The following is a 15,662-nucleotide window of genomic DNA, read 5'->3' on the forward strand; positions in this document are numbered from 1 at the left end:
CAGATCACTTTGTAAAGACTAAAGGTCAGTTTTATGTTATTGGATACAGTAACATCAGTGCATATGTGCCGCAATATTGTAACTTCTGTATTGTTAGCCAAGCATGGCTGAAAGTTCAGTGTAATAAAAATAATAAATATATATATATATAAATGTATAATGTTATGAGATTTAAGCTATTTAGTCTAAAAATATTTGTTTTTATGTTATAATCTGTTGTCATTCTAGAATGAAAGAGGCATAACTTATATTTATTTCCTAATTTTTAATGGTAGTTATGAGATCAGTCAAATCTACCAAACTCATACACAGATTTCTTACTGAAAATAACAGATAAAATATAAAGTTTTTCTTAAGAAACATTTAATAACTATCTGGACATTATAAACATTTCACATTTGAAATTTGAAAATTTTCTGATTCATAAAAGTATTTTTAATTTTAAATTGAAAATTACTTTACATGATGGACAGGCAACATGCCAAAAAAAATGCATGTGAAAAACATTGCTTTACAAACCTTAAAACTTAACACAAAAATATGATATTTTGCATATGAAATCATTGTAATGTTTACTGATAATCTGCCAAATTTCTTTAACATATGCTTACTAATTTAAAAGTTATAGCATGAAAACTATAATAAACACAAAATGGTTATGACCGAGCCCATGCTGAAGGAGTTAATGACTTGTAAAACAGTGGAATATGGATTAATTTGAGTCACCAGTACCATCCATAAAGAGACTTGTTAAAAGTTGTACTGCAACTGTGGTAAGCAATGTGCAGCATCTTGTAACAGGTAATAATCAGTGACCACAATGTTCAGTGGTAAAAGCTGTCCACGTGACCCAGGTAACAGCTAGCACCATAATTAAGAAGGATCTCTGTACTTAAATGAAGTCAGTAGAGTATGGGCTCAGAAGATAAGCCTTCCATTCACACTACCAGTTCAACTGTCCATACCTCAAGACTCTGGAAAATTAAACGGGTATTCATGCTATTCTATTAGACATACCAATCAAGTCATTGTAAACAGTGCCTGTTCTCTGAAAACCATGCATATCAGTCTTTAATGTTCATGTGTCAACACCTGTTTGGCTGTTCCCTCAAAAATTAATTACTTCTTTATGCTTATAAATCATTGTTTACCAACTTATTATTAACATGTTTAGTATTAAAATACAATGAAAATAACCATTGCCCTCTAAATGGGCACATTTCACTCTTCCTTACCTCATCTAGAATTTCTAGAGTCCTGCTCTGTACGTAAGTCTAGGTGTAGCTTACTAGTTGTTGTAGGGAGTGTATCATAATCTGTATTATAGTTAGTCAACAAATGGTTGCACAAGATGGTGCAATAATAATAATTATTAGATGGTTTATTTACGCCTCCATCTAGAGATATTTATTTGAATTACATTGGAATGTTAAAAATGTAATATAGACATTAGATTTTTAAATAATGCAAGTTATGTGTTTGTAACTTTGGCATGAAGGTGTTAATTCTTTGAACAATAAATATTTTTGGATTTTTCTGCCACAAATATGTTAGAGAAAAAATTATCAGAATTGCAGATTTTTGCTCATTTATTGTGTTTATCATAATTCACAGTTTATAAAATCTTTTTTAACCTTGTAAGAAGTTAAAACTATTTTGCCTTATCAGAATCAGTTTTAATATTATTTGTTGATAGAATAATTTTAGAAACAATTGATGGTTTAGCAATAGTTGTGAACCTCTCCATTTCTGGAAATGAAAAAAACCACAGGTGTCTATATATTGGTGGTTTAAAGTTAACAAGTATCAAGAATACTTCTTAAAAAAAAAAGAAGAATGGTGTATGGTGCCTAGAAATGAGGACTGGAAAGATGAGTGGCCTAAAGTCATTACTTGAGTAAGTATTCAAGTAGTATCTCAGTGAAATACATAGAAAAGAGAGAATTTTTTGATGTTCAGGTCAGTGAGGTCAACAGAAACATTTACATTTTGTATGGAGAGGCTACTGGATTTTTGTATATGGAAATGAGACAGTTATAAAAAATGTCATTTTAGTATGTTTAATTACTAAAAGAATCACGTAGATAATGATTCTACTTGAATATCTTATCTTTTTTACAATATTATATGCGAAACCAAAAGAAAAAAGTGGAATCTACTGCTGAAAAAAGTACAAACAAATGCCAAATCTTCTTCAGCATTTATCATTATGTGAAATCCTCAGTTTTGAGTGTTAAAACTAGTTTTATACAGAAACGCATCTGCATGTGATACTTCATGGTATATATCAAAATATTTAAGCAATACAAGTTAAGGAGTGGTTTAAATGCAGGAGTCAAAAGTCAAGGAACCTAGGTGAGCATAATAAAACAAAATTTAGTACTGTGAATATGATATAAGAGGCGAATTTGATTATTTTATTATTGTTACTTGTTCTTTAATGCATTTTCTCTGGGGGGATACCTTTGGTGTTAGTAAGATCACTGAATAACCACTGTGTTCGATCAGTGGAATTAGCACCAATCTTTTGCAGTTACATATCAATATGAGACATGTTAGATTTATGATGCACTTGTATACACATTTTAAATATTTTATCAATATTAACCATTATTTTTCTTTGGTGTGAGCTTATTTTGAGACTTGTTTTAGAATTTTATTTAATCCTTTATGCATGCACTACTAATTTTATTTTTTTGTAGGTTACAAAATTTCTGTATCAAACTAATCATTTATATCTATGTACACATTTGAGAATTTTACATTTTTTTTGTTAGATGGAAAATTTTTAAAACTGATTCTGTTTTAGCAGAGCCTTCAAGCTCAGGAGTTAGTAGACCTATTTCTGAAGATGTGCAGCACATGGAGCAAGAGGAATCAAATGATGATGAAGTTACTGAACAGAGAGAGGAAACACAGATAGGTTCAGATCTAACTCAAGAAGCAGCAGATGCCAAGTCTGTCGCACTATCATTGGACTTCAGTGATCTGGAACCCTCAAGTAGCTTGTCAGACTCTTCATGTGTTAAAGTTGGTGTTGCCCAGTCTGAATCTATATCTAGTGATAATATTGATAACCGAAGGTTAGATTCGTCCTTTTCAAAGAAACTTGTAGTAGAAAAGAGTAATGACACTTGTTTGTCAATTGAGACAGAAGCTACTTCTCAAGCCAATGAAAATAGAATAATCGCTCCAACAGCTGTTAATCGAGGTAGTTTTTCTGAGAGTAACACTAGTGCTGCTGTGTTCAAAGATAACGATCAAGATCCTACAGTAGAGAGTAGCACTAGTACTGCTGAAATGACAATAAATGATCAAGATTCCTCAGTAGATAGTGGCACTAGTACTGCTGCAATGACAATAAATGATCAAGATTCCTCAGTAGATAGTGGCACTAGTACTGCTGCAATGACAATTAATGATCAAGATTCCTCAGTAGATAGTGGCACTAGTACTGTTGTGTTGGTAATACATGATCAAGAGCCTTCATTAGAGAGTAGCACTAGTACTGCTGCATTGGCAATAAATGATAATCCTTCAATTGAGAGTTTTACTTGTCCAGCTGCACTGGCAGTAAATGATCAAGAGATCTCAGTAGAGAGTAGCGCTAGTGCTATTGCATTAACAGCTAAAGATCACGATCCATCATTAGAGTGTAGCACTGGTGCTATTGCATTGAAAGTTAAAAAACATTCACCAGAAGGTATGGTTAGTATGACTACACCAACAGTTCACTTTAATAGTATCACTTCAGATTGTATAAGTAAGGGTCAAGATGCATCCCAAGATGGTGGAATTAAAGAAGAAGAAGGTTCAGGGAAAGTTGTTTTGGAAGAAAATATGCAAAGTTTGAAAAAAGAACTATCTAATCGACGTAAAGTGTTTTTAGAGACGTAAGTAAATTTACTTATCTTTAGTTCCTCATTGAGCTAGTTATTTAATTTAAAAGCCTCTTTCTGAAATGTTTGTTATGAAGACACTGGTAATCCTTGTTGCACCAGTGAACTATAGGTGTACACATTCTTTGTTGCCAACTTTTAAGTCTTTTATAATGTGGATTTTCACACTACTTGAATATAGTATGTATATACGTTTTGATAAAAACATTTATGTATGTATGAAGTATTTCTTCTTTGCTTTGACAGGAAAATAAGCATATTTAAATGTAGATACAGATCTTAAAGAATAAGCTTTTATGCATGAATTATAATTTTTGCCAGGCAGAGATGTTGACTGTACCTAATGATTGGAATTTATTTACACATCATTTTATTATGTTTGTGTGCAATGATAATATACTTTGCTTATGCATTTAAAGGAATTTCGTTGAACATCCAGAACTGTTGCCTGATGCAATTTGTGCTCATGATATTCTAGTATAACATCATTTTTATTTCATTACTTTCTTAGGGTCTTTTTAGAAATTTTGAAATTACTTTACACAGTCCTGTAAGGATAGGGTCTGGGGTTTTCAGTAGCACACCTATTAGAATTATGTAGATATGAATATGCATAACTTCACTTATAATTTACTGTCTTGCTTATAGCACATACTTTGCAATATTTTTCTGGACAATTTAAGAATATGAACAAAAATTAATTTTCAAAGTTTAACATCTAAATTTTATTCATAGTTCCAAAACATACATACTTTCCTCATACTACAGCTATTATTCGACTGCCAGGATTTCTTCCTTTTCCCATCTAAGCAGAGGTCTGATTTTTTCTTGCTTGCTTCCATATGTTATACCCCACTAAGTTGCCCTTGCAATATTTGTCATGTGACACTCTCCACCTACATCAGTGTGCCCTCTATCCTGGTACTGTATATAAGCATCTCATTCAGACAGTGTCATCACTTTTTCTCGACATAGCTTTTATTAACAAATACTACAATCTGTACTACAATCATTGGAGATACTTTGAGTGTTCTTCGTGTTATCTAGTTGATTTTCTTAAAAAAAACTTTCCTTTGGAAGGCCGATATGGCATGAATTCCTGAATAATTATTACCAGCACAGAGGAAATCAGATCTCTTCTATCCCACCTCTGATATCTAGTGTTGCTCACAATTGGGGGGAGAAGGGGGAGTCACTCTCAGTTAAGACTGTCACTGGTATTATTCGTAGTGAGATGGAGACATGTAATTGGTTTGGTGCTGTTCCTCCAGAGGGCTCTGAGACTGCAATTGAGAGGAATCCTGGTCAATCTGGAGAGAATTTAGATTCGCTTTTTTCCTGCACCTTCCTTTAGTCTGTTGGCTTATCAGGAGGCCACTTTGAGATAAGATGCCTCAGGCTCCTTTTCTTCAGTTGGTCCATTGTGTGTATGATGTTTTGGATCTTTCCTCAGTATCGTTTGAGCGTGCACCTTACTTAATGACTAAAATGTCTGGGAGCAAGTACTTAGTTTTCCTTCCATCCACTGAATTGTGGCTCATGCAGGGAGGTTTACTGCTCAGTTACAGGTATACCTTGTCCACCAAGGTTGTTGGAACTAAGTGATTTAGCCTACCACTGTCAGGTGGAAGCATATTCTGACTCTCAAAGAATACATTTGCTCCAGAGGAAATTTGGGGTTCTAGAGCAGTCTGTAGTTAACCTGAATAGATCACATCTTTCCAGGATTCGTCCCGCCCTATATACGGTGCAGAGTTTTTTATCATTCATATAAACTTGTTGGAAGACTCAGAATCACCAAGTCCTATGATGATGAGCTGGAACCATTATTAGCATGCACATTGGTTTGATTGGCGGCTTCTACATTCATCCCTGTTGTCAATGATGTCTCAACTTTCCTCAGCTCCAATAGGGATTCATAGTTCTGTCCCTATTCAAGGGTCCCAAACCCAGACATCAGCCCTTTGGTCCATTAGTATCCAGAATAGATTCTGTCCATATCCAAGGGTTCTGCTGCTCGGTTGGAATGCCACCTGTGTTGTTGGTGACTATTGTATACGTTTGGGGTCTGTGTTTGGCTAGGCTCCTAGAATTTCTGGATGTGTGGTAAATCTTCATCCATGGATCCATGGGCACTACAGGTCCTTGAGTCAGGATTAGTCATTCAGTTCACATCTTCACCACCATTATCTACCCTGTAGTGTTTCCATTTCTCGCAGATCCTCAGATTTCAGAACTTAGTTCAAGGGCTATCAGAGTTTGGTTGGCAGAGAAAGAGTCATGCCAGTTGTTGTAGGGTTTTATTCCCGTCAATTTGTTGGGCCCAAGAAAACAGAAGACTGGCATCCAGTCATCGATTTTTCTCGTCTGTATCAATTCCTGGATTCTCTAAGGTTAACAAATGACTCATTTCTCACTCTGAGTTGGCATTCTTTGTTAGGATTGTGAATGTCCAAGTTTGATATCATTGGCTCCTATCTGCACCTTGTCATAGTGGTGGTACCCCACTACTATCGGTGTTTTTATGCACAAGGGTCATGTACTGCAGTTCAGGGTTCTTACATTTGGACTAGCATTGGCACCATATGGGTTCTGCCAGTTTGTATGACCCTTTTCTTGTCACCTCCATTCCCTAGCTCTGTGCACACACCATTTCATGGACGACAGGTTACTGCTAACACCATTCATCAATTGTCACAACATCACACCCAGATTATGCTTTCAGAAACAACTTAGGTAGGCTTCATTATCAAATCTGAGACATCTGTTCTTGCTCCAACACAATGTGTCGTTAGTCTGGATATTTATTTAATCACATATTTTATTTGGGCTCAGCTGACTCCCATCTGGCTATTAGCTATGGAGCAGGAAATCAGACTCTAACCTTTTCCCATTGCATTGATGGTTCTTTCTCTTTTGGGAATGTGGGCATCACTCGAATCTCTTGTGGCTTTTGGACAAGTGTACAAGAGATCCCTTTAGTGGTCTTTATGCAACCACTAGAACATAAACAGAGATTCACTGGATTCCCCAGTTTTCTTATTCAGGATCATTCTCTTTGATCTCCAGGGGTGGTTAGATTGGAACACTACTGAGAAATAATTTCCTCTGCTGCCACCTTGTCCAGAGATTAATCTGAATGACTCACTTCAGGGATGGGGTGCATATCTCAATGATCAGGAATTCCAGTGTCTACATATAGACAACGAGGCTTCCCTACACAATGTTTTACACATTCTTGCTCTTCAAAAGGCAATATTTCATGGTCTAGGCTTGTTAAGGAGAAAATCATCAGACTTCACTCTGACAATCCACTGTGGTATCTTGCATTTCCCTTCAAGGAGCTACTTGGTCCAGGGCTGTTTTTGTTTGAACCTTGGATTTTTTTCTTGGGACCACTCCTATCATATCACCCAACTAGCTTGCCATGTTCCAAGGTTGATGACTTCAGGGGCAGATCAATTGTCTTGACCCAAACAGATTCTCCCAACAGAATAGATGCTGCATCAAGAGATTTTTCTGTTGGATTGGCTCTCATTTTGAAACACTGATGATTGGTGGGTTGGCCACTCATTGGAATGCCCAACTACTGGCAATTTGGTCTCCAGTACCTCACCTTCAGGTTTTGGCAATAAATGCATTCTGCCAGGACAGGATGGGATTACAACTCTAGGCATTCCCTCCAATTGGTATACTACTCAAGGTACTAGCTATGATATGTTACAACCCGTTGTCAGGTTCTGTTGATAGCACCGGATTGGCAGCTAAACCCTGGTTTCTGCTTCTGTGGCACCTTCAGGAGTGCTCATCTCTTCCTCTTTGGCTATCATTGTGGAGGCAGTCACAAATTTACATCATACACCCAGCTATCCAAAAGCTCAAGCTTCAGGCTTGGAGGTTATGCAGTCCTTTGCACGGCATCAGGATTTAATTTCTAAGGTTTCCATGTATCTGTCTTAGTTTTTGCTTGGTCTCGCGATGGACATTTATCAACGGAAATTACATTTATACTGGAAATGGTGTATTGAGAGGTGGTTGAATCCACTTCAATCAGAACTGCCAATTTTAACTTGACTCTTTGGCAAGGGTTTTGCATCTTCCACAATTGCCCTGTACAAGGCAACCTTATTGAAAAATTTTTTGTGTTGAGTATCAAAAGGTACTCCCCAGCTTCCTCACATTGTTTTGTATCCTTTGTTCCAAACAACCATTTCAGTTACCTAACTGCTATATTAAGGTGGCATTACATGCCCTTTCCTTACACCCATTTGAGACCTTAGCCTCATGTATCATGCATCACCTTTCCCTGAAGGCTTATTTGTCGTTGCTGCTGACCTACAGATGTCGCCGTTCAAAGTGGTTTGCACTGATTGTGCACAGAATGCTTTATCATTCTACCTACACCCTCACACTGGTTCTTCTTCCCTAAGACACTGGCAGCCAGGGTAGGGGATATTTCCTTTTCACTAAATGATCTCATCATTATTTCTCACTTCTATGGCCGATCGTATCTTGATTGTTTGTTATGCCAAGTAAGGGTCTTGAAGGTTTTGTTGCCCACACCAATGACTTTAAAGATGCTAGACAATAACTTTTTATTCATTATGATCATTCAGTTTCCCAGGGTTTATCACTGGCTACATTGACAAGGTGGGTACAAAATTGATCCATATTGCTATTTTGAATTATCTTTGAAGGCAAGGAAATTTCTGTGAGTTACGTCTAATCAGATTCATCACATTTCTATTTCCTTAGCAGCCTCCCCCAATACTTCTACATCACATTATTCGCATGATCTGATAGTATCTTTTTCTGAGGGTTTTTAACTACTCCCTGTAGCTATCTTAACCACATCAGCTAGATTATACAGAGTCAGAGTGCTGAGTATTTTCATTGCTATGCTTGTTTCTTCTTTATCTTTCAGGTCCCTTACCTTATTTTCAAAGGATTCCACTCTGTGGCGAGTGTTGCCCAGGCAGGTGTGCTTTTATCAAACCAATTCTGCACTAGCAACCACTAATTCAATATACTTTATCTAGGTTGCAACAGGCTCTGTAGAAATGAGGCGTTCCATAAGACCATCTAGAGGCTGACCGGGTGGTATTACTGTACTATGCTGGACCACCACTCATGGACTATAATGAGTAAAGCATAAGGGGATCCTGCCCATCCATACCTTATCATTGGATTGAATAAATCGGGGTCGGTTTGCTTTTAAAATGTTAGGGAACCCAGTTCACCTATTCTATTAATTCTAGAGCACTGTTCCTCAAGACTCCCCAACATGCATTACTCCCAGATTCTACTAGTGGAGCTAGGGAGTTCTTACCACACCTGATTTCCATGCACCAGGGTGGTAGACAGAGGCTTTTCCTCCAGAGTGTTAGAGTGAATTCCTACACTCTTGGAGAAGAGGGCGAACTTGGGGGGGCCCTCCTATTGGGTCGCTGGATGTTTTTCACAGATGTCCGAAGGAGTGGCACCAGCCTATGTGGGAGCCTACTCATAATACTGGTTCAGATTTGGTGCTCAACTATCTGGTTGGGGTTTGTGTGGCTCATTTTTTCTTTATCGGTATTGGTTCAGTACTTGTTCACAGAAGAGGTTCCATGGTCTCCATGTAATTCCGAATGCAGGGTGTTCCCATCCCGGGTCCCTGGTTGAGCACAAGTTGTTTCACATCCTCCCCATGCTTCCAGAGATAAGAAGAATTACCTTTCCCACTCAGTTGGAGAGTGAAGATAGGTGTTCATAATTCCAGACCAGATGAGTTCTGTTTCCTCAGGTTGAGTATGGCATACAGGATCCCATCATTTTGAGTTGGGGTGTTGCCTTTCGGACTTCTTCACATTGAGGTGAAGGTTTGTCCATTTCTCTGTTGCTTACCTTCTCGTCATGATTCCGGTGGCTTGGAGTGCATCACATTATTGCAACAGGTTAAGATCCACTCATAAGTTTGTGTATATATATATGTGGTTCTGTAAAGTAAAAGTCTGTTCAGAATAATAGGGTTGTAATCCTAAAGCTAACATGGGTTACTATTGAGTGTCACTTTCTTACTTGCTGAGGCTTGTTGGTATGTATTGACAACAAGCCATGATATCTAATCAAAAACACCTTAGGTGTGAAAAAAAGGTGCGACCAAAAAGGATTGAGCATGCGACTTAAATTAATGAAATCACAATTGGCGTCCAAACTGTTAAGCTACAGTTATAGCATTTATAAGAATTTTACTGCAAATATTCATTCATTAGTTACCTAAGCGATGTATTTTGTTTTATCCACCATCATGCCCAAGTTGAACAGAAAACATGGCCTGGTTAATTAATGAATGAATATTTGCTGTAAAATTATTATCAATGCTATAAGTGTAGCTACCAGTTTGGCTGCCAGTTTTGATTTCATTCCTTCAAGTCACACACCCAATTCTTTTTTGGCTCTACCTTTTTTTTCTCACATCTAAGGTGTTTTTGATGAGATATAGATATGTGAACTTTCCAAGTCATTTACACATTCAAATTAAGAAGAAAAACGTGTAGTTCTAAACCCACTCAGTGAGCCAGTTACTGCTGTTCTAGTTTCAATAACCCATTGCACAGTCTGTCATTTGAGACCTTATGTATACAGGCACCTCTTTTGTGTTCTCTCCTACACGAATTGCTCATTCACAATTTCTTCTTGTGGAGTCAGACAATCCTTACTGGAGTAGTGTATGTTGTTATGAATTGGGGTGGGATATTCTTTTAAAGGCTTGGCACATGCATTAAAATTTTTGGAAATGGAATGAGATATTAGCTATTTTTAATAAGATTCTTTTAAAGGCTTGGCACATGCACTAAAACGTTTTGGCAATGGAATGAGGTATTAGCTATTTTTTAGTGAGATTCTTTTAAAGGCTTGGCACGTGCACTAAAACGTTTTGGCAATGGAATGAGGTATTAGCTATTTTTAGTGAAATGTTTTTAAAGGCTTGGCACATGGATTAAAACCTTTTGGCAATGGAATGAGATATTAGCTAATGTTAGTGAGATTCTTTTAAAGGCTTGGCACGTGTGTTAAAACTTTTTGGCAATGGAATGACGTATTAGCTATTTTTAGTGAGATGTTTGTTTGGAAAATATATTCAGATAAGAAAAATTTTAACATTGCTTACTTTGTTACTGAGACTATGTTTACTTTTATTTATTTCTGCACACTGTATGATGGAATTTAATGTAACTGTTATTATACACAATACATGTATCACTTAACTATTATTCTGTACAGTACATGTGTTTCTAGCCTGTTTCTGCACTCACAGTGATAGTCCTGTAGCTTAACTGTTATTCTACATAGTACATGTATCACTAGCTATTTCTGCACACAGTGATCATCAATTAGAGATCAACATTGAGGATAAAATAACTTTTTTTTGTGTAAGATGAACCAGTTTATCATTCATTGAGCTTATGGAATCAAAGATTTGAAAATATGAATATTTAATGTTGTTTTTAAGAAATATATGAGAAAAATTAATTTTGCTATATAGTAATTATTGTAGTTGAGTTAGAAATATATCCATATATTACGTTTCTTTTTTGGATTTTTTTCTTCTTGTGACTAGGCATAACATTGAACCCGTGGTCAATCTTCACTTCAGTGGACAGGGGGTTAACAGTGGGCTCATCACTATGGCTGTATCGAATGCTAGTGAAAGAGAGTTGTCAAATTCTTCTGTGAAACCTAGCAGTGCTCAGTGTTCAACCCAGAAACCACTTTTGAGTAGGAGAGAACAGGATGATGGTTGTGAAGTACTGGTGATAAGTTTTCAGTCCCTTTTTTTAAAATGAGATTCATATATTTTGTTTCAACTACAGAATTTGCATGACTACTGAATGTTTGATTTAACTACTTTCTTGAGCTTTTGTTATTTTTAATGCTAATTTGTATCTCTGTTTGTGATTTTTACCCTCTTTTGAAAGTTTTCTCTCTCATGATACTTTAGTTGAGATTTCAATGAGCACACTACCCATTGTACATACTTCCACACTGGTGTAGATTTGGATTAGCCCACTTTAGAACTATCACTTTCACTTCACTTGCGGATTTCATTGTTTGATGGACTCTTTAAATTTTTTTTTATTTAAGACTTGGATTAAAATTTTTATTAATTCTCTGTAAGTAGCCATATTATCTTTGGTTTGTCTTGAAAATACAATAGGTAATTGGATTTGATATGCTTAGGTTGTAAAAGTTTATAGTCATTTAATAATACTAGACTAGTATTAGCAAATGTTTGTACATTTACCATGGTTTTAAGTGCTTAGAAGGCTTAATATTGTATAGAACCTTCCTTAAAACCTATGCTGAGCATAGTCTCAATTCAAATAATTTAGGCTTTGAACCTTTTTAAATCCAAGCTGAGCATATTCTAACTTCATCCAGACAGTTAAGGTTTAGATTCCATCAAATGTTGTTAAAGCTAAATTCTTGTGAATATAGGCTAATTATTATTATAATTCAGGGCACAAATTTTGGAATAGGCCTGGGAAAGGGGCTATGTTATGCCCTGTATACTGTTATAGAATATTATAACTAAATATTTTAACTTTTTGGTATTAACCTCAAAATAATTAGTTTCACATTATGAATATTTTTTCAATTTAAACTTCGCAAATTCTACAAACTAAATTCAGACAAAGTGAAGTACCAAAGCAAAGGAATATAAGGAATACTAAAATACAAAAGTGGCTTTATCCTTGATAATTCTCTTGAACAGATCTTGATAGAAACCCTGGGTTTCTCAAGAGGTTGACTTTCAGCTGATGAATACTTCTCTGGAGCTACTCACTTGGCCATTTTCTAATTGATGTATTCCGAAGGTGATCATGGTGAATGATTTTGCCTGTCTTTTTGGATTCTGTAAACCACATCATTGACTATTTTTAGTTCAAAGTATGGTCCTTCTCAACACCAACTTAACTTTGGAGAATTTGTCCTTACTTGTGATGGGAATTGTACAGGCATACCATCTCACTTTGATGAAACCCAGTGTATCAGCAATAATACTATAGTGACTTTTCATTTTATCACAAGCTTATTTAAGTCTTTCCCAGGTAATGACATGTGTATGATGTCTTAACACTCTCACTACAGGCTCGGTCTATTCAGCCAAGTTTGTGACCTCAAATTGACCTTTATAGTTTCAATACTATAACTTCTCATTTGTTTTGTGTATCTTCATGAAATTTTGCAAGGTTTCAGTAAGCATTGAAAGTCTTTTATAGACAAAAAAGCAGAATTTTTAATGAAGAATTTTTCACAAAAAATTTCTTCATTAATACATGGAGTCAGAGTGTTGACTGCTTCAAGTGCAAATGACTTTCATGTAAAGATTAAAAATACTTTTCATCTGAAAATTGTCAAATTCCATTTGCATAATCTCTAAAACCTCCTAAATAAATTTCAAACTTTTTTTAGTAAAACTATATGTTTTATCTGTTATTTTCTCTACCCTAACTGTGTTTGAGATTGGTCAATTTGACCGACCCCTTAATTACCATAAAAAAATATAAAAATATAAAATACCCTTTTTCCTTCTAGAATGGTTTCAATTTTTAACAGGAAATCAGACTTGTTTATCCTAAGTTGCTTAAAATGAGTAACAGTACACATCAGTTTCTACTTAAATTTTATTATTTTATTGCCCTTTGAACCATGTCTAACTAATAGTTCCACTGCACAAGTTGTAAATCACTTTGTGAATGTGTAGCTCACATTACCCTATCGTATTACATAATTAATTATTAGTATAATTTTTCGTTATTTTATCTAATCTAACTGTATCTAATGTAAGAAGTTTTTAATTTTTAAATTTTAGTTATTTTTATAATAATAAATAAAGAATACACATGAAAAACAAGAAATATAATACTTTATATTTTTTATTTTTTGCTGTTGACTGTTAATGAAACTTAATCCAACTTTTTAATACTAATCATACTACTGCACTAAATAATTTGTTATTCAATTAATTACAGTACCAAACTACACAGTATAATAACTTACAAAAACCAGACAATGTCCTATAACTCACAATTTTTCTGGCTTTCTAACTATGTGACAAGAGCTATTAAAATTTTAACTGACCTTGTTGATGTGTTTTCTGTGAGAAGTTTGAACTCCAAGCAAAATAGATAATTCTCTGCACAGGAAACAATGCAGTATAACACCTCATTTGATAAATTAAGGCTTTCTATTGGTTATAAATAATATAGTATTAAATGTCTGAGAGAACTATTGATATTCTGTGCAAGTGAGGATGTGACAAGAGGGGTCTGATTTTCTAGTTATTAAAATTAAAGGCTATAAAAATTATGCTTTGTCTCACTAAGAACAATATTATAATGAGTAATTTACATTAAATTCAATACTTCTCGGAGGGGTGGTAAATAAATTAGAGAAGAGGGGATATGTAGAGAGCAAATGTCACAATTATTACACTAGGGGAAATTGAGGATGTTTCTTTAATATTGACTTATATAAACTTATATTAAAAAAATTATTAACTTTAAAATTATATAATATTAAAGTTTGGATTATTAGCTACATATACCATGTTAATAAACTAGTTTAATTAAATTTTGAATGTCACTCGGTAAAACTTTGGGACATGTGGAGAAAAGGATGCCTTTATGGAAAGAGTTAATTTTTCAGATCCACAAGAGCTCCTCTTTCCATCAATCCCTCAAGACATGCTGTAGTATTTCATTCCACTATGCCCCAATCGCCAGTTGAAGATTTATTCCTAATAACTCCTGGTGTATTTTACTTCTTGGTAGTGATCATTTTTTATTTTATCTTTACGATTTTAGTGATTTCCTGGTCATGGACTGTGAAGCTATTTGATGCTAGCTAACCCCATCAATGTCTCTGCACAAAGCCATTTCCGAATATGCACTTTTTCTTTCATGACAATTACGCACACAGCATGAGGTGTAGAGAAACTTCCTACAGTAAGGGAAATTTCCAATTTTCTTCTTGCTGGAACTCTATATTCATCTACTGTTCACATCAATCCCTCTTCTTTTAACATTTCTGGAGGCAATTTCCCACCCTACATTATCATATCAGGTGAAACAATTACTTGTAGCAGTAGAACCAGTGTTGGTCAAAGCACTACAAGGTTTTCCATTAATAAATCTATCTACTCATGGATGGTTTTCCTCAAGTAATGAACTTCTTAACTCATTTGGGAGAGATAGAGTATCCATAGTTGAACTTATCCACATAAGTCCAGCTAATTTCTGTTTTATTGGTGTCTTGTTGTTCCTTTAGCATGGTTGAACTCTGTTTCCTTCACTGTTAATTCCTCACATTTATAACAGTTCCCTTTTTCCAACATCCTTTGAGAGAAGTTTCTATTTCATACAGGCATTTGACTGCAGTTGTGGGTAATATGTTTTTTCAAGCTGCATTTGAAACACCTACCTTATCACTTGTGGTTTGTTCCCTCCATTCTGTATAACTAGTTGTATAACTAGTGCTTTCAGTTCTTCTAGACTATCAGCAGGGAAAGTTAAGTTTCAACCCTACTTGATCTGAAGATTCTGTAACTTCAAAATGGTGACTTAAGCACTTTATATGGAACTTTAACCCTATCACCACAGGTATCCTTTACTGCACATGACACAAGGTTTTAGTGTCTTACATTCAAAATATTATTCAACTACTTTTTGTTTTTTATACCAGTTAGAATAGCACAAAATCTTAGCTAATAATCCA

The 15,662-nt window shown here is 35.3% G+C and overlaps 1 protein-coding gene across 2 annotated transcripts in view; it reads left to right on the forward strand.

Moving 5' to 3' along the window:
- The window catches only part of LOC106459335 (DDB1- and CUL4-associated factor 6-like), a 167,013-nt gene that overhangs the window by 107,216 nt on the left and 44,135 nt on the right, over positions 1 to 15,662 (forward strand). Inside the window, exons 11-12 of one of the 2 annotated variants that reach the window (XM_013918956.2) lie at positions 2,810 to 3,893; positions 11,503 to 11,689. In XM_013918956.2, the coding sequence (XP_013774410.1) occupies positions 2,810 to 3,893; positions 11,503 to 11,689 (1,271 nt within the window). The remainder of the gene's footprint in view (positions 1 to 2,809; positions 3,894 to 11,502; positions 11,690 to 15,662) is intronic. The other variant, XM_022385807.1, reaches the window with a different exon arrangement.

Source organism: Limulus polyphemus, unplaced genomic scaffold, assembly GCF_000517525.1.
Source record: "Limulus polyphemus unplaced genomic scaffold, Limulus_polyphemus-2.1.2 Scaffold594, whole genome shotgun sequence".
NCBI classification, from domain to species: Eukaryota; Metazoa; Arthropoda; class Merostomata; order Xiphosura; family Limulidae; genus Limulus; species Limulus polyphemus.